Here is a 25,895-nt window from a genome sequence, read left to right as displayed (position 1 = left end):
TTGTGCATGTTATATTATTTTGAGACTGATCTTAAAAACAAAATGGCTGAAGGAAGAACTAAACAGACCTTTCTCATACTGCAATGATCGATTTTATTTCTTGCACATTAAGTACTGTACTAGTAAATATGTTAAATGACAAACTCACTTTGAAGGTTGGCTTTCATACGCATCAGTATTAAGTTTAGATCAAGGTGCATTTACTGTTAACATGACTGGATCAAACAGATTAGAGGAAAGAAGAGAAAAGATCGAACTGACAAAGAACTAATGAAGAAGGTACAATGGTGGGCACCAAGATCCCTCTGGGATCTCTTGTTAGTATTCTCTTGCTCGGTAATTTGAAAATGCTAGTTATATACTAGTGTGCAAGGTATGATGTGTTACTTTATAATGGGAAAAGTTGGGATTTCATCCTATTTGTCCTTTATATAATGATGGGGTATCAATCAGGATGGCAAATATTAGGACACAGCCAGCTGCTATACCTAGTACACCCCTTGCAATAAAAAAATTAAAGAGCTGTATGCTGGAAGCAGTTTGTCCATCAGTTCATCTATCTTTTCACAGACAATAATTGTTTGTTCTTCTCATTCTAAACTTTACCGTTAAACCAGTTTAAATGATTCATAAATCATTAGGCAGTTGAGCACCTTTCCCTTTTTGAACATTCTCATTTTGTACTTACCATTTTTAGGTCACCAGGGCCCACTTGTATAAAACATCTCAAAGTTAAGGAAAGTCTCAAGCAATGTATTGTCTATGGGAAATCTTAGACTTGAGGAAATCTCAAGAGTTGAGATGTTTTATACAAGTGAGCCTTGAGCTTTGCTCAATTGACCTATTCTGATCACATTTCGTCCGTCGTCGTGCGTAAACTTTTTTTTTTAAGCGACTTCTTCTGAAGAACTAGGGTCATGATATTTGGCCAGTATGTACCTGGGATTGAGTGTTATAAAGTTTCCTCATTAAAATGACCTTGACCTACTTTCAAGGTCACATGGGTCAATTATGTTCAGAAATTGATACAACTATCCTTAGAACCATTTGAACTAGAGTCATGATACTTGGGTATGTTACGTAGACCAGCAGTGCGAATCTATTTCTTAGTTACAGTAATGAGTTCAAAGGTCTACTTTAAATGCTAGTCGGGAGTCAAATGTCAACATGGGTTAAAAGCTTTAACAATCTTCTTCTCAAGTTCCATTAGGCCTAGGGTCATAATATTTGACCAGTAGGTACCTGGGATGGAGTGCTATAAAGTTCCCTAATTCAAATGATCTTGACCTACTTTCAAGGTCACAGGGGTCAAATATGTTAAAAACTTCAAACAACAATATTCTAAGAATCATTTGGATTAGAGTTATGATACCTGGTTATGTTATGGAGACCAGCAGTGCGATTCTTTTTCTTATTCACAGTAATGAGGTTAAAGGTCAACTTTTAAGTGCTAGCTGGAGTCAAAGGTCAACATGGGTTAAACTCTTTAAAATTAAATTTTCAATTTCAATATCTTAAGCGTTTAAGAGATGTTAAAATGTCTTGTGTTCTAGTTACCAAATTTGGTCTGTAGTTACCTAGCTATATGTCAGTTTCATGTAGCAAAAGAAACAGGTGAGCGATACAGGTAGCAGTATACAGAAGAAATGGCACGACTCTGATAAACAAGGCACATTTCGAGGAAATGTAAACAGTGGATTTACCCTACACAGCACGTGTATACATGTATATATATTTGTAAACTGCATAACATTTACAATACATATAAAGTACTGAGAAATGTATAAACCTCTTTTTTCTATGTATGTCACTTGTGTGAAAAACCATGGTTACCACATCAAAATTTACCAAAAACTGCCAAAAGTTGCTATTTTTGACCCAAAATTTGAACCCCACATCTAGTAAATTTTTTCCGAAGTTCTGTCTGAAATAAAAGATTAACTACTTGGTTTGCAGAATTATCTGGGTCCCAGTAAAGTTGTAAAACTTTATTTTTTGCAATTTTGCGTCGTGTGCTGTTGTCAAAATTTTACCTCCTGTAAAGCTAGCTTTTCATGTGTATCGGATTATGGCCAAAATTTTGATCTCAAAACCAAAAACTTCTTTATTTTTCAAATGTGAAGCTCACATAGCCCAATTCATCATGCTTTATATACCAATTTTAGTGCAGTTTTATTTTCATATTTTTTTTACATATCATTATACAGGGGTTAGCCATTTAACAAAAATATCACCCATGGCCACAACCCTCTACTGTATACTGCTACCTACAGGCTCTCTGGCCCTTTTGTTGACTTCTTCTCAAGAACCAGAAGATCATTTTTCTTTCAACCTTGGTCAGAATCATCCTTGGTAGATGAGGCTACAAAATTGTAAAATTGAGATTCCTACCCAAACCCCAGGGGCCAGGGTGGGGCCCCAAAGGGAAAATTAATCAATATTTCAAAAAGCTTCTTCTCCAGACTCAGAGGTACTAGAGTCAACTTTTCTGCATGGATGGAAAGATCATCAAGGGCTTAATGTGAATTGTAAATTTTAGTACCCCCGGGCTATCCATTCTCCCTTGGGAAGGGGGTCAAGTTTACTATAGTTTGTATAGGGAAATAACACTTTTGGGTATATTTTGTCAATTTTCTGTAGGAAATTATTCTTACAAAGATCAACAACAAAAGTGGCTGATTTGGTCCCCAGCCCCCAGGGGCCTGAGGGGCGGTGCCAAAAAATCTTCTTCTTAAGACCCAGGTATGGTAGAATCAAATACTCTTCATAGATGGAAGGGTCTTAAGGTGCTTTACCAAAATTGTGAATTTCATGACCCTGGGGTCTCACGTTTTCCCCTGGGGAGGGGGTAAACTGAACTATAGTTTATATAGGGAAATCACATTTTGGACCAACATTTGTTTGGAGGGGGGAGGGGGCAAAATGTATTATGGTTTATAATAGCAAATGATACTTTGAATATTACATATTAATAATTGATTGGAATTATAACCCTGGGTTGTCAGTTTGATACTTTGAACATTTTGAGCCAGCCCTACCCCCAAGGGCTGTAGAGTGGGGCCAAAGGAGTCAGTGTGCTAAAATTTCTTCATTTTCCTTGGTTAGAATCAGAGGTTCTAGTTTCAAATACTTTTCAGTCTTAAATCTGTGTGCTAGATATTGAATAAGGTGGTTTTATTGTTTTTTTGTCACTTTGAATAATATTTCTGTTCTTGTTAAAAACAAAATCAACTCTCTGTATAAATATAGCAGGTGACCATTAAGGCCCATGGTCATCTTGTATAGGGAAAGAACATTTTTTGGCATATTTTGTCAATTTTTAGCTGGAAATTATTAATACTTGGTTAGAATGATTATGATGCCAGATGGTATGAGAAAATCAGATGCTGCCCCACCCCCAGGGTCTGGAGGTGTGGGGCCCGAATGGGGTGAATGGTTAAAAGTTCATAAGCTTCTTCATCATACTCAAATGTCTTACAAACAAATACTCTTCATGGATAGAAAGGTCCTTAGTTGCATTATCGATTTGAAAAAATAAGATCCGTCCTTGCCCAAGGGGCTGGAGGGGTGGGGCCAAAAAGGGGAAAATTGCTGATATTTTAAAAAAACTCTGCACTCAGATGGTAGAAGATTCAAATTTCTTTTTTGCGATGGAAATGCCCTTAGGTGTATTATATAAACTGTTAGATATATTACCCCTTGGTCATCTGTCCTCCTTGGTTTATATAGGGAAATAACACTTCTGACTATTTCTTGTCAATTTTTAGCAAGAAATAATTCAATCTTGGTTGGAATCGTTATAATGAAATTGAAATCATATAGTATCAGAAACTAAGATCCTGTCCTATCCCAGGGGTTAGCCAGAGAGGAAAATTGGCTAAATAACAATAGATATTATATTTCTCAATAGCAAAATAATGTATTTGAATAGTTTTTAGAGTTCTTAACCTTTGGTGACATGACGAGTATTGTATTTCACTTTGTTTACATGTTGATTTCCACATCACATCTCAATAATGAAATTGAGCTACCAGTACCTATGATATAACGCAGTTGACCGCTAAGGCCCTGGGCCTCTTGTTATGGTTTAACTGTACATTATGTCTAGAGTAATGCTTATCAAATCTTGATAACAATGCACTACTTGGTAATGATGAACATGTATGAGTGTATTATTCTACACTGGTGAAATCAAATCAGTTATTAGTATTCTCTAGACTGGTCAGAAATTTCTTTTTTAAATTACTTGCTAGGGAAAACACTAGTTTGTGAGGTTTAAATGCTTCTTCATTTGCCATTTATGTTTTTGTATCTGTTATCAGCGACAGAATGATCCTCGTCAGGAACCTGTTTTACAGCCCCCTCCAGCAAATCCACAACCTCCACCTGTGGAGAGAAATCTACTACAAGGGCAGGCATCCCCTCGGCCAAACCAGCAGGGTCAACAGCCTGGAGAAAAGACAAATACTCCCACTACAACTGGACAGCAAAGTCAAAGTCAGCAAGGAGCCACTGCAAGGCAGAACATTGAACATACAGGTAAAATATAAACCTTTTATGCTCACCTGGCATACAGTACATAGGTATAGACCTTTTATGCTCACCTGGTATATACAGTACAGAGGTGTAGACCTTTTATGCTCGCCTGGCATACAGTACATAGGTTTAGACCTTTTATGCTCGCTTGGCATACAGTACAGATCTAGAGGTGTACACCTTTTATGCTCGCCTGGCATACAGTACATAGGTTTAGACCTTTTATGCTCGCCTGGCATACAGTACATAGGTGTAGACCTTTTATGCTCGCCTGGCATACAGTACAGAGGTTTAGACCTTTTATGCTCGCCTGGCATACAGTACATAGGTGTAGACCTTTTATGCTCGCCTGGCATACAGTACATAGGTTTAGACCTTTTATGCTCGCCTGGCATCCAGTACATAGGTTTAGACCTTTTATGCTCGCCTGGCATACAGTACAGAGGTTTAGACCTTTTATTTCCTTCCTGGCATACAGTACATAGGTTGAGACCTTTTATGCTCGCCTGGTATACAGTACAGAGGTGTAGACCTTTTATGCTCGCCTGGCATACAGTACATAGGTTTAGACCTTTTATGCTCGCCTGGTATACAGTACATAGGTGTAGACCTTTTATGCTCGCCTGGCATACATCTAAATCATGAAGCCTAGAGTCACAATATAGGGCATTTGGCTTGCTGAGTTGAAGTGCTAATGCGTTTGTTCAAGTGAATTACCTTGACCATCTTTCAAAGTCCAGGGGTCATATGAAAATAATTGTGTAAAAACTAGTATGTTAAAATCTACAAATGACATCCTTTTATTTGAGCCTAGTGTTATGCTATATGATCTGTACGAAGCTTGCTGGGGTGCATGGCTATCAACTTTGTTGAAATGAACTGCCTTTAAACTAGAAATGTGTTTGTAAGACACAGATGCCCCTCAGGGCAAGTGCTATTTCAAATCCATTTGCCTGAGGGAACAGTGCTTCTGAAAACTTTGTGTCCAAAAGTTATAAACATTGTAGAAAGTGTTTTATAGAATCCTATACTATACACTACAGAATCAACAGTGGATGAGATGAGCCTTTCAGCAGTGGAAAGTTTGAAGGCGAATGGCATCAGTTCAAGTCGCATACAAGAAGCACTGCAAATATGGAAGAAGCAACAAAAGAAAGGTATATATCGTTATCATCAACAGTTCAGGATATTTGAAAAGGTCAACTTGTTTTTCATTAATATTGTGTATAAAAGTTTAATAAAGCAATATCTCCTCCATCTAGATAGGCTGATCAGTTCTAGAATGAAGCATCAGAGCAGTAGGATTATGTGACACACTTAAACTGGTGTTGACCTAGAAAACAGGTTTCTTTTAGCATGCCATTTTGAAGAATAAGAAGGGGGAGGGGTGCTTATCCTGCCATAAGTATACCCTTGTGTCTGTGTCAAAGTTGATTCAAATGTTAAAATTAATTCATATAGCTTTCAGTATTGACATGTCAGATGTTCCTTAGAGGCCTAATATTGTTGCAATATTGTAAAAACAGAATAAAAATATTTTATTTCTTCCTCATTTTTAACCTGTTATGGACTTAGATATATCAATGTTAGAACACATGGTATGTACACCACACATCGTAACGCTGTGCCATATCACACAACTGTACCTGATTTGGATGTCATCTTTACCTTCAATTAGCCTTGTTGGCATTTTGCTTGGTAGTCATAGTTGCCATTCATATCCCCCCCTCCCAAAAAAAACCCAACGAGATGTGCTGTTTACTAACAGCTCTTTTTAAGTTTATTTACTTATTCTATTAAAATGTTAAAGACTCTCATGTATTAAAAAGCAGTCTCACTTTGCAAATTTAATTTTGATTACTGTTACAATATTTTATGATACTACTTGCTGGCAAGTATGCATTTCCTAATATTTCCATGAGGACTTTTCTATGAGTCGCATTCATTCATTGATTCCTGTAAGACTGTATCTTTTGTTTTGTCACATATGTTAACAGTATACTTCATTCAAACACTTACAGCTTACAAGATGTCTGATGTCACTTCTGCAAAACTAATGCAGATTGTATTTGATCAAGAGGAGGAAGAGAACCGACGCCTGGCAGAAACAAACCAGTTAGCCTCATCCCTGGCTCAGAGGGGTTTGGTTGCTGTTGGAGGAGAGACTTCGGATGGAGCTGGGGCACATTTCTCCGCAATCACATCTGGTGATTCTACTTCTAATGATCCAGAGAGTAAGCCACTACCAAATGTGTTATTAGCAAGTGTCAGTATTACCAGCTCATGGTATTAGAGTAGTAACAATGGGGAAATGTAGATAAAATTTGTAATAGAATTTTGCAAGTTCGTTATACAATGTACTGGAATTGGTCAATCAGTGTGTTTAAGTGGTGAAAAGGCCAGTCTGCCAAAGCTATAAATATTTCCCCTTCTCATATATGTACATGAAACTTCTTCATGTGGAATGTTGTACAGGTCCTGTGATAGTAATTCCCCTTTGTGTAATTATACATAATGAAACCACACTTGAGTGATTTGACATGTCCAGACAACTACTCCTCTCATTTCCTCTTGATAAACACAAATGTTTCCTTGTGATAAATCTGGAAGAATTAGTTGGATTCTCAGATTTATCAAAAGTCCAGTGTTGCCATCAGAGGCTATCTTCAGATTTTGGACTGAAATGCCGGCACCAAAGTTCCTATGCAAAAACTCTTACAAAAATGCTATGATTTTCATGCAACTTCCTACTAACTCTTTTAGTATCAATTCGTAACTCAAGTTGGGTACCTGTGGCCATCTTGATTTTGTAAATATATTTCCAGACAATTTCTTTTGAAGAAGAGAATGGATTTTGAAAAAGCTTACCTGGTACACACTTACCACAAAACAATTCATGCATGTTTGATAAGGCTGCTGTGATGGCAGATGGTATCAGATTGTGATTAAACTTTTCTAGTTTATACTTAATACTCAAGTTCAATGCCTGGCCGAATTTGTAAATCTGATCAACAATATAAAGTACAGATAATAAAGTACATCATATTCTGTCACCTGGTTAAACTACACTCGGCCACCACTTCAACTAAGCTGGTGCAAGTGACCACCCACTTCTGTAGGATTCTTGTCCTTCTTCATCAGAGGCAATCATACATGCGATTTCCATACCTGCGGGAAAAGAATACACCTGCTGTTACCTGCTGCATGCATCACGAGAGGTGACTTATGCGGGGAACCCCCTGCAGAATTGGGGATTTACTGTTGTGTCCTCTACATGGGGACAACAAACTTCCTTGGAAATACATCTTTTTGGGCTTTAATGTTGAATGTTCGGCCAGGCGAGGAAGGCAATGGGTTCTGTCCCCAGGCTTGGACTCACAAAAGTCCTTGATAAAGGAAGTTGTTATTCCTTGCTTAAAGTTCAGCATTTAGGGTAATGACAACAACTGGTTCACCAAATGTCAGTATAATGTGACCGGGCGGAATGCTGTACTGGGTGCCTTCAGCATGGTATTTCAGTGAGATAACACTATAAAGTTGGCATCAGATCTGCACTATCACTAGGAGGCACGTCCTTAAATGACCTTAGCTGTTGGAAGGACATTAAACCCTGGACAGTCAATCAGCATGTGATTTTTTGCAGATTTCTTGTCTTGTTTGTACTTGAAACATGTTTATATTGTAATAAATTACTGATTAATTAGTTATCATACTGTTGAGATAATGACTGATGGGCTTGAGTTTTGAAATTAGTATTTGGCATTCAATTCTTGTTTGTTATGAAACAATTTAATAAGGAAAATGTTTGCGTGTGTGTTTTCACAGTGACCGAGAGGCTATCTCTTTATACTGAGGCTGAGGAGAGGAAGAAGCAACTGATGTGCTCGGTATGTGGAGAAAATGAAGTGACCATAGCCTTCCTGCCCTGCGGTCACCTAGTGTGCTGTTTTCAGTGTGCACCGGCCATGATAAAATGTCCGAACTGCAGTGAAGCAGTGAAGGGCAACGTTAAGGTCTTCCTCATGTAGACCAAAAGCATAAAGGTATCGAGTGCAAATGAGGAAAACAAAAATGATGCATTTGACATATAGAATTTGACATATAGAATGGCATATAACTTGTCCAAAAACAAAACATATCTTACTTATCTTTAATATCAGCAAAATGACCATAAATGACACTCTAAATTTTATTGAAATCCATAAATTTGTTCTGTTAGATTGGCCCAATTTTAATTGGTAGTTGGAAAAGTACATATAACAGGGTAGAGTGACAAGTTGATAACCTGTTTGGTTTCTGGATGAGTTATATACCTTTCTAGATAAATATATATCAAAATCATCAAAATATTTTTTCTCATTTGCAATAACTATGGTACTCATAGACCAATCCTATGTTAATGTCACAGTCATTTTCATACAGGCTAACATTACAGTATTTTAGTGTCGCTGTCCTTATGTAGGCCAATACCGTAGGAGTTATTGACAGCAGTAACAAGGGTTCTTTCTGGTAGGTTTTGATCACAGAATGTTTTGTATGCTAGTGGTACTAAGAAAAAAGGTCAAGCCAAGGTCAAGGCCGACTTGTTCCGGAAGTGAGGCCCAGTACAGGGTAATCCACCTGGAGGCGCGGCAAAGGGAGTGTATACATATATGTATGTAAGGATAATTTGTACGGTAACTTTGAATGTAAGTAAAAACGTTAAATAAGGCAGTGAAAATATAGAAATAATAATGTAAATACTAGTAAGTATGAAAGAAAGTATGATAGCCCTCTTGTATGAGGACACATGATTGTGAAGATGCTGATCCCGGGGCTCCCCAACCTCGAAGGTATCCTAAATGTGCTGGGGAGGTAAAATGTTTGGAAAAAAAAACCTAGTTCCTTTTAAATATAGAAACATCTGTGATATTGCTAGCATTTGATCATTATTATTGACAGTTTTTATTGTTACCTGACTCGCTATATAAATGCATATTAATCAATTTCGACTGTTTCCCAGACAATTCACCAAACGAACTATAGCTAATGTGTGCTTCCGTAAAACTGTTGACTGGTCACATGTTAGGTAATCGAACGCACCTCTAATTACAAGAACCCAGAAGATCAAGCGTTTTTGGCACTGGATTGATGACGGCCGTCTGTCGGTAGACCTAAACATCACATTCGACATAGAACTTTTTTGTTTTTCATTGTTAAGTAACAAAACAGTTGTTTCATGCCTTATCAGTCAACAGTCAAAACAATTTTCCCTCAGAGTTGGGACCCACCAAATGAACTGTTTCCCTCGGCCGGGCTGTATACTGTTATCATTATCAAAGGAAAACTATTTTCCTAGGATATTTAAAGTAGGATTATAATCACAACACACTCAATCGTCACCAATTAAGTGGGTTTATAAGTTTATTTGGCCGGCTAGTTTCACCTCTAAAGGTGAGGCTTCATCAGGACAATTTTACAATGTTTTAGACACCTAAAGTACTCTTAGGGAGGATAACTTTTATATTGTGATGTAATGGACAATGAGCTTTGGCCAGGGGCAGATAATCAATTGTTAACAATAAGTGATTATGACATCATAGGTATTATGATGTCATCATTATGGACATTAGGAAGAAAGGTACACATTTCTATGCTACAAGGAAGTAACTGTTCACATAGATATACATAGAGAATACTTTTCCTAGGATAGTAACGACTATCCCAGTGTGATTATTACTGAGCAACACTAAATGGAAATTTCTCAAAAGTTGCCCTTTCAAGGTAGAATAATTCTATCATTGAAACTCATTTGAAAGAAAACAAATAAACATAATCACATAGGGAAATAATTTCTGATATTGCTTTCAGAAGTGAGATATTTTACTTAATTGTTTAAACTACAAGGATGCTTCAGCTCATTTGTTTTCTCTTTGAATGAAAGAGAGAGCTTCATTCCTGGGCCCTGATCCATGAAACCGTTCCCATGCTCAAGCATGGATTCTGTGCTCAATCCAACTTGTTTGTAACTGGCTTAAATAATTCGATATGATACAAATATTATGTGAACTCTTTTGAAACGATATTCGGTTTGCGTTGAGCATGAGAATGGTTTCATAAATACGGGCCCAGGTATTGTATTAAATACAGGTTCTTTTGGTTCTTCCAATAAAATCTGGATTTGACGGTTATTTAAGTATTCATCCTAATATCAATATGTGTACATGTATATTTCATCCTTTTTTTAGCTCACCTGCCCGAAGGGCAAGTGAGCTTATGCCGTGGCGCAGCGTCCGTCGTCATCGTCCGTCGTCAACTTTTTCTTTAAAACCTATCACCTCCTAAACGCCAAGGAGGATTTCAACCAGTCTGAAGCATCACTAGGGGAGGGCAATCATTTCTTTAATAGGTGGGGTTGGTTCAACCCCTGAGGCCAAGGGGGCGGGGCCCTGAAGGGGAACTTAGCTAAATTTACTTTAAAACGCATCTCCTGCTTAACGCCGAGAGGATTTCAACCAAATTTAGTCTGAAGCATCACTAGGGGAGGGCAATAATTTCTTCAATAAATGAGGTTGGTTCGACCCCTGGGGCCAGGGGGGCGGGGCCCTGAAGGGGAACTTAGCTAAATTTGCTTTAAAACTCATCTCCTACTTCACGCCAGTGAGGATTTCAACCAAATTAAGTCTGAAGCATCACTAGGGGAGGGCAATCATTTCTTAAATAAGTGGGGTTGGTTCGACCCCTGAGGCCAAGGGGGCGAGGCCCTGAAGGGAAACTTAGCTAAATTTACTTTAAAACGCATCTCCTGCTTAACGCCTGAGAGGATTTCAACCAAATTTATAATTAGTCTGAAGCATCACTAGGGGAGGGCAATCATTTCTTAAATAAATGAGGTTGGTTCGACCACTGAGGCCAGAGGGGTGGGGCCCTGAAGGGGAACTTAGCTAAATTTGCTTTAAAATGCATCTCCTCCTAAATGCCAGTGAGGATTTCAACTAAATTTAGTCTGAAGCATCACTAGGGGAGGGCAATCATTTCTTAAATAAGTGAGGTTGGTTCGACCCCTGAGGCCAGGGGGTGGGGCCCTGAATGGGAACTTAGCTAAATTTGCTTTAAAACGCCAGAGAGGCATCACTAGGGGAGGGCAATCATTTCTTAAATAAATGAGGTTGGTTCGACCCCTGAGGCCAGGGGGTGGGGCCCTGAATGGGAACTTAGCTAAATTTGATTTAAAACGCTAATTTCCCCTAATTGCACGAGTGGATTGTACAAAATTTGGTCAAAAACGTTATTGAGGAAGAACAAACATTTCTTAATTGAATGAGGTTGATTGGACCCCTGCGGTCCTAAGAAATGGTACAGCTAGATTTTCATATTCTATGTTGTAGTTTTCATAAATTGTTAAAAATTGGTTTCTAGGTTTATAAAAACTTACAGTTGAATGAAAATTTAAGTATTGTCTAATTACACCCTGTAATATGACATATTACTTCTTTCAAAATCTGTTAACATGGCAACTCAATGGAGGCCCCTGATTAGTTAAAAGTCAGATGTTGTGGTCCCAGTTGGGTTAGAACATAGATCTTGTCTGGTTTTGAGGAAATTATATAAAAAGATGTACTAATGCATTCAGTTGTAATGACTTAAATATAAAACCAGGTGAGCGATACAGGTCCAATGGACCTCTTGTTCACTATAACTGCCAAAAACATGAATATTAATTTTAAAACGTACTTGATAAACAGGTACCATGACAATTTAATTATGTACATTAACAATGTGATAAGGTAAAATCTGTAGTTAAATCAGTTTGATTTTGAGCTGAATATTTTGTCAAAATATCTTGGTATATTTACTTTAGTACTAGGTAATTTTCATGCTTTTGTGTGATATCAGCTGCTTTATTAAAGCTTCTCAAAGTCCTTTTGAAAATGTAATGTTTTGCTCTTAATTAGGTATGGAGTTATCTTATTGCGGACACTTTGGAAAGATAGGGAAAGGATATCTTTCAAAGAAAGCCTGGTTGAAGTTAAGGAAAAAATGTTTGATAAGATTTTGTTTGGTTTTCAAAATAGAATATAAATGTACATAGGAATGTCATACGTGTCAGTTATGTAATTACTGATAAATTAATCGGTCATTAAGCTTTTAATTATAAATGATACCTGTTTAAATTTTCAAAATTGTGTTACCTGGTGTCGTAATAAACAGAGGACAGAGAGGGAGAGAACAATTACTTTCTGTAGATGAATACGGAGAAAGCTTAACAGAAAAATAATCTATTGGTAATGTTAAACAGAAAAAATAGTCTTTTGGATCATTTTAATATGTGAATATGTATTTGCTCTTATCTTGATATATTCAGAAGTGAAATAGGTATATATACCAGTATTTTCAAGCGGGGATATAAGGAGAGTGATCAGAATGTCATGATAATGCAATTGTATCTTTTGATAAAAGTATAAAAGAGTGAAATGCCTCTTTTTGTCCCAGAATTTGTTGCTTTGAATATGTATGTAGCTTGTTATGTTAGATATGCCAGACATTGAAGGTATACTATAATGTGCGCTCCTGTTTGTATATATATGCTGTTTGTGAAGGAGGAGAGGTTTTACTTACATTGCTTTCCCTATGTATTAACATGAAAATCTTTACATTATCGCATTTATTTCAAGTGAAATTACCTGTAAGGTGATACACTGTATGTAGAATGATAAATTAAGTCCATTGCATTTATATGATTGTATTGTGTACTACCACCCACATCACTCATGTAGGTAGTTAATAAATGGTTAAATCATTAATTGTATTCCATACTACCATATGCATGCCCGAACACCAATGTAGGTAATAAATGGTTAAATCATTTTTTCTGTACTATTACCCATATCACTCATGTAGATATTTATTCCTATACATCACATCCAGATATTTATTTATTATTTCTCTCAGAAAAGTCAATTTAAACATCTAACAAAGATTTTATCGGAAACATATTTTTTATACCATTGCATATTAATGTACAGTATAAATGGAGTGATATGAAGCACAATGCTAGCATAACACAGAAGCTTTGTTGAACAATTAAAGAGCGGAGTGTGCATAATTTTATTCATGTGTTCATTAATGAAAATGTTATAAAGTACATTTCACTTAATATCATGTCTCTTAATGTCACTTTTCTGTTATTATCATGTTTTCTTGATCCACTGTTTTTCCTGCTATAAAATCTATGTAATTCAATTCTTATATTATCACTTGTTTTGGTGTCAATTTTGCTTAATATCACTTTATTTTGGCAACTGTCACAACAAATCAATGAAATAAACAAATAAAAGACGATTATTTCACTGTTAATAAAGAAAAGCTGTGTCAGTTACAAATATTTTTACTAAACAATCTTTTTTGTAAAACCTTAACACTTGGACATTTAATTATGGTCACTTCAAGGTTTTGACATCAGAAATGGTCAGAAAAACATAGAGGTTTTTTTATATCATGCTCTGGTTAATATCATGTTTTTCTCTGACAAATGAGAAGTGATATTAAGCAAAATCTACTGTGTAAAATTTAATTTAGTTCCGTATTCTCTGGTAGCCATGTTTGCCTGCCTAAGGTTTTCAATAAACATTGTACCTAACAGATTTTTGGTATTTTTTAACCATTAAAATTCAGTTCTTTACAGTTCTTGTATGCATACAAAGAAGTACAGTAAACCCTTGATATGATGCCCCTCATTTACCGTCAACATATTTCAATGTCCCTTTTTCTCATTGTCTTGATATAACCTTTATACATTTCCCTGAATTTATCGCCAAAACCCCTTTATAATGCCAATTATTCTCAGGCCAAATGGTGGCAGTATAACGAGGTTTTACTGTATGTAGAATACAAACTATATATTAAACAGACATGAACATGTATGATTATTTCCATACAAACATGTATATAGCAAAACGATATACTGTATAGAATAAATATAACAAACAAACTGGTATAATAATTACCATACTAACATGTACTTATACAAAAAGGTATATAGAATTAATATTACATACAAACAAACAGGTATAATTAAGGCCTCGCATCAAAGAGGCGGGTGCCCTATAGTAATCAGATTGTCTGTCTGTCCGTTTTTTCTCTTGCACAATATTGATGAAAGTAAATGGAGTATGTTTTTAAATTTTACATGATGATTTTCCATGCATCCTAGTTTTGCTTTTTTTTCGGGCAGATCGGATTCAAAATGGCTGCTAATCAGCCATCTTGGATTTTAACATTAAAAAATTCTAATTTATTTGCTCTTAACTGATAAACATTTTGTTATGACATTATGAAGCAAAGTTTGTCATAATACAACAAGAAGTCAACTGATCGAAGGTCAAGGTCATCTGATCAAAGGTCAAGATCAGATTATGTATCTTTTAAATGCTTATCATTTTGTTTTGACATGAAGCAAAGTTGGTAGGAATTAAACAAGGTATCAACTGACCAAAGGTCAAGGTCACTGGGTACAAGGCCAAGGTCACATTTTGTATCTTTTCCCTGATGAACATTTTGTTATGACATTATGAATCAAAGTTGGTCGGAATCATTGGCCAAAGGGTTCTCAGATTGTACAAATGGAGGGTATGGTCCCCCTGGGGGTAGAGGGGCGGGGCCAAATAGGGGGAAAATAGGTAAATTTTTAAAATCTTCTTTTTCTCAACCAATAGAAGGATTTTGACCAAATTTGTCCTAGAGCATCTTTGGACAAAGGAGACTCAAGTTTGTATAAACGGAGGGTGTGGCCCCTCTGGGAGCGGAGGGCAGGGACCCAATAGGTGAAATAGAGGATTTTTTTTCTTCTACTATACAAGTGAAGGGATTTGAACCAAATACAGTCTGCCCCATCTGCCCCTTCTTTGGGGCAGAAGGGTGGGGCCCATTAGGGGAAATAGAGGAAAACATTAAAGATCCTTCTCCTTTTGTACCGATGAAGGGATTTTGACCAAATTTGGTGCGAAGCATCATTGGCCAAAGGGTTCTCGGTAGGGTATGGTCCCCATGGGGGCAGATGGGTGGGGCCAAATAGGGGGAAAATAGGTAAATCTTTAAAAAATCTTCTTCTTCTCAACCAATAGAAGAATTTTGACCAAATTTGTTCTAGAGCATCTTTGGACAAAGGAGCCTCAAGTTTGTATAAACGGAGGGTATGGTCCCCCTGGGAATAGGGGGAAAATAGGTAAATCTTTAAAAATCTTCTTCTTCCCAACCAATAGAAGGATTTTGACCAAATTTGTTCTAGAATATCTTTGGACAAAGGAGCCCCAAGTTTGTATAAACGGAGGGTGTGGCCCCTCTGGGGGCATAGGGGCGGGGCCAAATAGGGGAAATAGAGGATTTTTTTCTCCTACTATACAAGTTAGGGGATTTAAACCAAATGCAGTCTGAAGCATGCTTAGGGACAAAAGAATCAATTTTGTTTAAACTGAGGTGTGTGGACCCCCTTCTTTGGGGCAGATGAGTGGGGCCCATTAGAGGAAATAGAGGAAAACATTTAAAGATCCTTCTCCTTCTGTACCGTTGAAGGGATTTTAACCAAACTTGTTCTAGAGAATCTTTGGTCAAAGAGAATTGAATATTTATAAATGGAAGATGTGTCTGAAGCATGCTTAGGGGAAAAAAACTCAATTTGTATAAAAAGGTGCATGTGAGGCCCAATGGGGGAAATAGAGGAAAATTGGGACATAACATGGAAACTCATTTTCTTGCTGTCTTTCCCACTAAAACAGATTTATATGTTGTTCTTGTACTCCTTTGATAAACCTGTTTGGTACTCAGCAGGTTTTAAATTGAAAAATAAAATACAAGGTGAGCTATTAAGGCCCCTGGGCCTCTGGTTTTTAGCTCACCGGGTCCAAAGGACCAAGGTGAGCTTATGCCATACCGTGTCGTCCGTTCGTCAACAATTTCTTTAAACGACTTCTTCTTCTTAACCAATTATTGGAATTTAACTAAATTTGACTGGAAGCATCCCTAGGTGGTGGGGATTCAAAATTGTATAAATGATGGGGCTGACCCCCCAGGGGGTGAGGGGCGGGGCAATAAGGGGGCAATTTGGCTGTATTGCTTTAAGGGACATCTTCTCTGGAACTAAGAGATGGATATCAACCATATTTAACTGGAAGCATCCCTAGGTGTTGTGGATTCAAAATTGTACAAATGGTTCGGCTGACCCCCCAGGGGGCTGAGGGGCGGGGCCAAAAAGGGGCATTTTGACTATATTGCTACAAACAACTTCTTCTGTAGAACAATGCATTGGATATCAATCATATTTGGTCGGAAGCATTCATGGGAGGCAGGGATTCAAAATTGTACAAATGATGGGGCTGACCCCCCGGGCTAAGGGGTGGGGCAGAATTTATTTTTTTACTTGGAAATGGTTGAGATCCCCACCATATAACCATATATACAATTGCTGTGTAGAACGAGAGGAATGCACATTTGCTTGCAGGATGGCCCTAGGGTCTGGCCCCACCCTTGGTGACTTAACCCCTGGGTCATAACTTTGAAACGGATAAGATCCCCACCCCAAAACTATATAAACAATTGTTGGGCATAAAGAGACGAATGCAGTCATGATATTAGAATTGACCCAATGGTCTGCCCCAACCCCTGCAGACATAACCCCTGGGTCATAACTTTGAAACGGTTGAGATCCCGGGCCTCTTGTTATGTTATTATGAAGCAAAGTTGTTCAGAACTTAACACAAAGTCAACTGACCAAAGGTCCAGATTAAAGGGTCCAAAGGTTCGAGGTCAAGGTCAAGTTTTGTATTTTTCAATGATGAACATTTTGTTATGGTATTATGAAGCTAAGTTGGTCGGAATTGAAGAATAAGTCAACTGACCAAAGATCAGGGTCACTGGGTTAATGGTCAAGGTCATTTGGGTTCAAAGGTCAAAGACAAAGTGGATCTCTGACTTTGACCCTGGCTCTTGATTGGGGAGGTTTTTAATGTGAAATAAAACAAATCAAAGCTAACAAAAGAGTATTGCAACGGTATTTACATTTCTGTTAGCCCAGCAAATATGGAGGTGGAAGGAAACAAGACTAACATCATAATACATGTAAAATGTATATTTTGCTTCCTTGCAAATGTCAAACATCAAGCTCAGCTATATGGGCAGATTGCTTCTTGATGATTATGGGGGATATATTTATTGCCACAAGACAGGGCCCTTACTGACCTGTCAGTGTTCTAGTTTTATTCTGTTTAAAACAAGCATTTCTATTGGTTTATTTTTGATGTTTTCAGCTCATAACATAAAAAAAAAATGACAAAAGAACTGTAACAAGCATTCTGATTGGATGATGGAAACAGTTTCATTATGACGTCTGCGTATTGATTTTTAGTCACCCCTGGGGGAACCCCAGTGGGGACTTAATTTCGGTTTCAGTCCCAGATTTTGACCTCTGTTGTCTTGGGCTGTTAAGTGTGTGCTTCTGTCGGAATATACCAGGCGCTAATTACAAGCTCTTGGATAACTCGGATATCAATTTTCTTTTTAAACAGGAATAGCATAAAACCTGAAGGCATTCAAAATTTCACACAGGAATTACATATCACCTAAATATGTAGGTATGAATCGGTTCCCGAAGAGGGAAACTCGTATTATAAATTACTATTGATTGATTTAGATATTTTATGTCTGACCAACGACTACCGTTAATATTTACGTATAGTGCAAACTTTTTTAAGGAAAAATGAAGTGTCAAGAAAGGGGTGTACACTATACTCTAGAAAAATCCAAAACCAGTCCTTGGTCGCGACCATTTATCGTAAATAAAAATGGAGGATTTTCGGAAATGTTTTAAAATATGCTTGCAGCAATAAACTGCCTAATTTCGTTTAATAACCCCTGATTGCATTGCCAATTTAACAATTACAAAAAGTTGCAAGTTTAAGTCATATTATACGATAGAATCGGATAAAATAAACTGGAGTAAAGTAGGCCCAACTTTTCAGGACGTTACAGGTGGAAATATATCCGTTGTAGCTTGGTCAATGATTTATCAGAAAATGAGCATACAGAAAGATAGGGTGACTTTCATGTCAATCTGACATATTTCTAGTTTTTAATTGATTTCGAGTATTGCATCATTGGAATGATGTCCAAAGTGTACATGATTGAGAGTAATTTTGTTCCATAAAAGAACAATAAATTGACAAAGAAATATAGTAATTTAATTTATTTCCGTCATTTTTGGTATATCAAATAAAATAAGTGTCATTGTATAAATTCTATCCCTCTGCAAAAAGTTCAAGGTAGACAACTCTCATCAGGATCAAAATAATTGTAAAATTTAAAATAAATTAATTATAAAGACTTTGTGTGTATTTGGTTCAATTTTCCCTCTTTTTGTATGTAACTATGTGTCCTGTTTGATTTTGGCTTGTATTCAATAACTTTTATCCATATAGTTTCAATAAAAAACGCTTTTTGTAACATGTTGTAGATATTTTATGATAAATAAAATATTTGTAGGGTTGATTAGCAATGTTTCTTTTCATTATTTTATTGTTGTAATAGTTTTGAACAATGCCACACGCTCAAAAAATGTTAATGTGTTGAATTTGACAAAAATTCAATTTTTCGGTATTTTTTTACAAATAAATCCCCAGTTTATCGGAATGCTTAGATTTTCATAAAATCATCTCTGCATAGTGACATAACCATCATGTGAAACTTTCATTGAATTCTGCTGGCTAATTGCGAAAGGGTGGAGCCTCCTTAACTGAAATCGGTCTAGGAATGTTCAGCTCATGGTCCTGACAAACTTGAGTCAACGGTATACTTAACATTTTTTTACTAATTTGGTACATATTTCAACAACAAAAATAAATACTGTAGGACTCAGGTGACCGTTATAAAGGCCCATGGGCCTCTTGTAATATATTTTATCCTTTCAGGTAACCTTTAGGTTTATTCAAGAAGTTGGCATTTGACCTCAAAGCGAAATCATCATTTCATTGGTTAATCATCCTTGATCAATATAGTCTCATCTTTCACAATAATCAGACATAAGACTTGGAAAGGATATATCAACAATAATTATTAAAAACAATATTTATTTGACCTTGGTTTTTTACATCATGTTTAAAAGGATTGTCCAACCAGTTTATATATCATTACAGTGTATTGAGTGTTTGGTCATGCGATACCTGTCCGTCTCTTCCTTAAACAATCATTACCATACTAACATGTACATATACAAAAAGGTATCTGGAATTAATATTACATACAAACAAACGGGTATAATCATTACCATACTAACATATACTTATACAAAAAGGTATATATAAATATAGCATACAAACTGAAATGTAGTATATAAGCAGTATAGTTTTATGAAGAACTAAACATATTTTATTGTACAAATGTACTCAAATATTAAAACATCATCAGATTTTAACAAGGTTGATAACACATAGGTGAATCGGCATACCACCATAGGAAATTGTTTATTGAAACTGCAATTAGCGCAATTATAACTTAACACAAAAATGTAAATGTAAAAAAGCACTAAAATAAATGTATTGCAAAAACTTTAATGTCTACTTTCTATTCATTTTGACACACTTAAAAATCCCGTCTAGACGGACTGTAATCTACCCAGCTGTACAAGCTTTCTTTGTTAGGTACTGGATGGGTTTACTTTGAAAGTGAAGGTGCTCAGGTTTTATCTTGCTTTGTTATGTATAGTCAATATATACATCAACTACCATACCTTTTACCTATTTGGATAATGGATGAGTCGTACACAGATGCTGTAGTGTGACAGAATGTTTGAACTAAATACAGTCAGATATAACAGATGAAATATAAGGCAGTAAGTATGATGTTTTGATGACTAGTATGATATGAACACTGTCACCTTCATCAGACAAATGATCAGTAAAGTAGGTACACAAACGTGTAAAATATGTAGGACACTTGTAGTGGGTTTTTTTCACCAATGGTATTTATGTAAAGCTCAGAATTTCATTGATTTTGAAAAAAAGTAACCACAATACTTTAAATGTTTGAAATGATTAGATACTGCTGGAGATCTACATTAACCAATCTTTAATTATTACTTTATCAAGGTGATTTAATTTGGTTATTATCTCACTTTGACCAAAGGACAAGGTGAGTTCATGCTGTACCCTTGTGTCCATCCATCATTCGTCTGTCAACAATTTCTTTGAACAAGTTTATAGCCCCTGAACCTAATTTCACAAACTTTGACTGGAAATTTCCTTAGGTAGTAGGGATTAAATCTGTACAAATAAATAAGCAAAATTGAACAAATGAAGAATTTGAGGAATGAGGTTAAAAAGAGGTCATTAGGCCATATTGATTTAAGTAAATGTAACTTCTCCTGTAGTACTATGAGATGGATATCAGTGATATTCAATTGGCAGTATTCTCGGTTGTTGGGGAATTCAAAACCGTACAAATGAGGGGGCGAAGCTAAAAAGGATAGTTTGGCCATATTAATTGAAGCAATGTTTTTTCTATGGAATAATGGCCATATTGATTGAAGCAATGTTTTTTCTATGGAACAATGAGATGGATATCAACCATGTTTATTGAAAGTATTATTAGGTGTTGTGGATTCAAAATTATACAAATGAGGGGGCAGGGCCAAAAAGAGTAATCATAACTTGGTAATGGGCGAGATGTAAACCAAATAGCTATATGGAATTGTTTGAGATGAAGAGACAAATGCAGATATATTTCCAAGATTGACTTCTTTGTCCGCCGATATTTTAGGGGATTTGGGCCCTGGGACATAAAATGGAAACAACATGTTGAAATCTCGATCATATATATATATATATGCTACCAGGATTGACCCTTGGTTCCACCCAAATCCCTGGGTCATAACTTGGATTCGGTGGAAATCACAGGGGCCACCATATACCAATATGCAACGAGGATTAGCGTTGGGGTCTGCCCCGTCCCTGGCAGATACTCCAGATAACCAGATCATGACGAGAACAACGCATTACCTTAAAATCAAGAATTCAATTGTCTAGTATTTAACTACAGCTCGTTATTATATTTATATATAAAATGTATATGATTATTACTATCTGAACAAAACCTACCTTCCAGGTAATGTGATGATGATATCCCACTCGGAAAATACGTTTATGCCATTGAACACCACAGGTGGTCTGTACGAAACATACGACGCAAGTCTTGTTTTGTCACTTGAATATGACCAAAGCTATTTCAAACTAATGTTTCCATGTTTAATTCTCAAGCGGTAATTCATTTTTGTTCTGTCTTCAGCCCTTATCGCACGCAGCTACCAAACTTCACACAACTTATTTGATATATGACAAAAAATCATGAATTCCTCCGTTTCCATCCTGTACATGTTCTTTTTTGCTGTAGAAAATGGTTTCCTTCGTTCTAGTCTAACTACATGTTCTTACTTAAGCTATTGTCTTCGATGATTGGGAACTAACCCCAACAACGTCCATCTCGCCGTTAGCTCCTCAGTCTTACGCGCATGTTACAACATGAACAAGCTGATGTCATCTGGGGCACAGCTGGGCCCCACGTATTTGTTACAGCTATATTTGGACCTAAACTAAGGTGTTCAGAGTAATTTGACATGTTTTAAGGGTTTAGATCGACTTTTGGTAAAAATGACACCCCCAATGATCATTTATGTAAAATTACTCTGAACACCTTAGTTTAGGTCCAAATATGATTATTCAAATATAGCTGTAACAAATTCCCGGATCCCCGTAATCGGTGGTTATTTGGTGGCGCTTCAAGGTAAATATGCAATAAAAATAGATCTACTTATGTCATTATATTGCCCTAGTATTTGGACTAACTACATTATATATAGACACGCGAGACATTTGTAGCATGACCTTGTCAGCTCTTTATATAGAAAATTTGGTTTGACAATTACAACTCCAAATACATATCTTCGAAGAAATAACACTTCTTGTCAAAAACAATATGTTGTTAAAAATCAGGTTAATATAAGTAGATTTTATACATGGAAGCAAGGACAGTATTTACCCTTAGAAATAGATTCTACACTTAGGTAGAACATACTTCCCGCTTACTATTTATAGAACTTTTCCAAGTAAAACTTGTTGAAATACTTAAGCTTACTAAATAATTCAACGGAAAAATCACCAGCGGTCTTTTGCAGTCCACCATGTATTCTGAAGCTGAACATATACACTGGAACATTGAACATATTTTCACAAATAGAAGTACTATGAGAAAAGCATCTCTACTGATCCAAACTTTTCTTTTTTGGCGACGACGAGACACCCTTGTACATTACACTCTTGTCATGTCTGTGCTCAATGGTAGTCAAGCAGAAATGTGACGTCATGAGTTAGTACCCAAATAAAGTAAAGTTCATGCGTGATCCAATCATATTTCGAGATTGTATTGATATCCCATGTATTGTAACATGGCTGTTGAAGTATTACAAATAAAAAAAAAACGTCTACAAGGACAAAGTAAACAAAGTAACTATTGAGTATTGGTGAGAGTATATTTTTTTTTATTACTCCTGTGTAAATATATAATACTTCTTACAGCCAATCCCAACTATGTGCATAAAGAATGTTTATACGGATAAAACTAATTCCTTTAAACTACTTTCTTAATTCTCGGTTTGACACAACAAACCCAGATATTTGCCCACTTTCTCTTGTTATCTTGCCTTTGCCCACTGCTTTTCCCTTGGCACTGACTTTCACCATCGAAAGTTTCTTGGACGGAGAGTCGCGTGTACTATGTAAGGGAAAGTCATCTTGCTGAGCTTCCTGTACATCTCCGCTTCCTTCATCTGATCTTCTGTCAACTCCATGCATTGTTGGGTTCTTCTTTTTTCAACAAGCTGATGATAACGTTGTTGGAATACAATACGTTTTGTCTGGCTTAACAGAAGGTAGGATACTATAGACGATCTGAACGGTCAAGGTGAATATTGCCATATATTCGTCCATGGTCCATTTTAGTTTCCATTCCTCAATACTAGTATCCACTCAATCTGTAGCCCATCTCCACAACCTTCGTCTTTCTCTCCTCTTGGATCCTGTTTTCTTCCTTTACTAGTAGCACCCGTATCTTCTTCTTGTCTGATGTACCCTAGCTACCGCCGACTTTCGGAGTTTCTTAGCCTTTGCCGTCCTAAACATACAGAACTCGCAACGTTCTGCCAGATACACATCGCCCACACTGCTTTGCTTGTTAATCACTTCCTTTGAGTTCTCATCTGGAATCCCGCCTCCCGGACAATTTTCCTTCGAGTCCCTCAAGGTCATGATGAGTTTTGTCTCCCCCTCTTTAAATTCCTCTAAAATCAAAGTCAGTGGCAGTTGCAGCTTCGATGCCCTTCACTTGAGAACCATGGTCGGACTCCAAGCCATTGTTTTAGGTTTTTGTTTAGCGTCCTCTTGATACCTTTCATCCTTATCTCGTGCAATAACAACGGCCACGCGAGTCTAAGCATCAGTCTATGCTGGAATATCCTAGGCGTGTTTTGCCTGCAGCTATCATGATAACCCGATAATTAGTTATGGTATTTAAAATTATGTCGTTTTCTATTTATCTTATTTTAAGTCAACATTCCTGTCATTTTAAGTGTCATATTTGATGGAAACATAGCACAAATACTTAATATCTCTACGAGACATTTTGTGTTTTTCTCGTTTTGAGTTCACATGAAAAAAGGCAAATGAGATGATGACATATGGTTCAACGTCTGTCGTCCGTCATCCTCGATACTCAAGGGGTTCACTGTCGCTCTCTGCACCACTGGAACATGTCTTAGCAAAATCTAACGTTCATTGTGTGCCACCTTGTGGATGAGACAGGAAGACTAGTTTGATCCTTTGATGCACCTCAGAAGATGCCTTACAATACAATTGACTGACTTTAAAGTTGGATATCTCTCCTCTGTAACTTTCAAAAGGACATGTATCATCCTAATGATTGGTCAGGTTTTTTTTTATCTGAGACAATTAAATAGCCAACCGTCTGCCTTCAATTTAACTAAATTACATATTCCAGGGGTGCAGAGGACGAAACTGGGCGTAACCCCTGTAGTACCGAGGATGGTCATCCGTCTGTTCTTAACTTTTGTCTAAGTAACTTCTGGAGGATAATCCAGGGGTGTAGCGAAATTAAGTTTGGCAAGTAGCATGCACGGATGATTGACATTAACCCAGGGTCAAAATTGTTTAAACATTCAAACGACTTCTGAATAACCAAAAGTCCATGATGGTATCTGACCTATGATATGTTCAAACGAACAACGATGACTTAGGAAATATAGGTCAACTGTGCGAAGACATTTGAAACATCTTTTTTTCTGAATACCCAAGCAATCTACGGGAATGACATCTTGTTTGTAGATTGCTTGATTAAAAACCCCACTCATAATGACATGTAATGAGATACATCAGGCCCATTCTTCCCGAATCTGCAGAGGGGCCCGCCAATTGACCCAAAGTAACTTCAACTGTCGATGGGCCGGCTTCGTCTTCTGGATACTAGTGTGCCATCAATCTGATGATCTTTCACTAGCCGTTGATTAAAAGAAACATACATGTTTTTTCGGTGAGGATAAAATATTTAAAACAAGGGGACTTAAAGTTGTGAGAGGAAGGACACTGCGATGGCAGCTTTGTAAGCATCAACAGTGTCAACAGACACGACACACTGAGCAGTAGACTCCACTGCGTTAATAGTTCTAGGATAGAATGAGTTTATAGCAATCTCTGGACATTTGGGTGTTTTGGGGGGCATGTGGATTGTGTGGCTGCGCGAGAGAGTAGACAGGGCTAAGAAGATTATGTGGATAGAGTGCGACCTGGTTGTGTACGATTTTGTACAGCATGCCAAGTCTGAACTGGAGACAACAAAGACGTAAAGGTGGCCAGTATAAGGTGAATACGCATACCCAGTGGCGGATCCAGAGGGGGTTTTTGGGCTTCAGGAAACCCCCCCACCCTGAGAATTTTCTTTAAAAATCATGTATTTTCACCATTTTCCTCAATTTTTCCCCACATGGAAACCCCCCCAGGAAATTTGGAAACCCCCCCAGATACCTGGCTGCTGGACGTTGCACTTTCTCCAACAGGTTAATTTGACAGATGTTGTTGGGGTCCCACATTGTGGCACTGTATTCTAGTTTGTGACAGTAAATCTTGTATCAAAAAAATCTCGCCTCAAACAATTACACTATGGTCGGTATTCAAAGATCTTAGATGCGATTCACACTCACACGACTTTAACCAGGGCACGCTTGAGATACCATAGACTGAAGTCATGTCTAATGGCGACCCTAAAATTACTCC

General features: G+C 37.0%; 1 protein-coding gene across 2 annotated transcripts in view; it reads left to right on the top strand.

Annotated features, from left to right (window-relative positions):
* Window positions 1-9,558, top strand: part of LOC110456394 — a 42,296-nt gene extending 32,738 nt beyond the window's left edge. For both annotated transcript variants that reach the window (XM_021507109.1, XM_021507108.1), the window contains exons 9-12: window positions 4,323-4,539; window positions 5,580-5,693; window positions 6,558-6,770; window positions 8,362-9,558. In XM_021507109.1, the coding sequence (XP_021362784.1) occupies window positions 4,323-4,539; window positions 5,580-5,693; window positions 6,558-6,770; window positions 8,362-8,564 (747 nt within the window). In that variant the 3' untranslated portion in view covers window positions 8,565-9,558. The remainder of the gene's footprint in view (window positions 1-4,322; window positions 4,540-5,579; window positions 5,694-6,557; window positions 6,771-8,361) is intronic.
* Window positions 9,559-25,895: the final 16,337 nt, after the last annotated feature.

This window comes from Mizuhopecten yessoensis, unplaced genomic scaffold (genome assembly GCF_002113885.1).
Source record: "Mizuhopecten yessoensis strain PY_sf001 unplaced genomic scaffold, ASM211388v2 scaffold8745, whole genome shotgun sequence".
NCBI lineage: Eukaryota > Metazoa > Mollusca > Bivalvia > Pectinida > Pectinidae > Mizuhopecten > Mizuhopecten yessoensis.
This window is presented reverse-complemented; position numbering and strand designations above follow the sequence as displayed.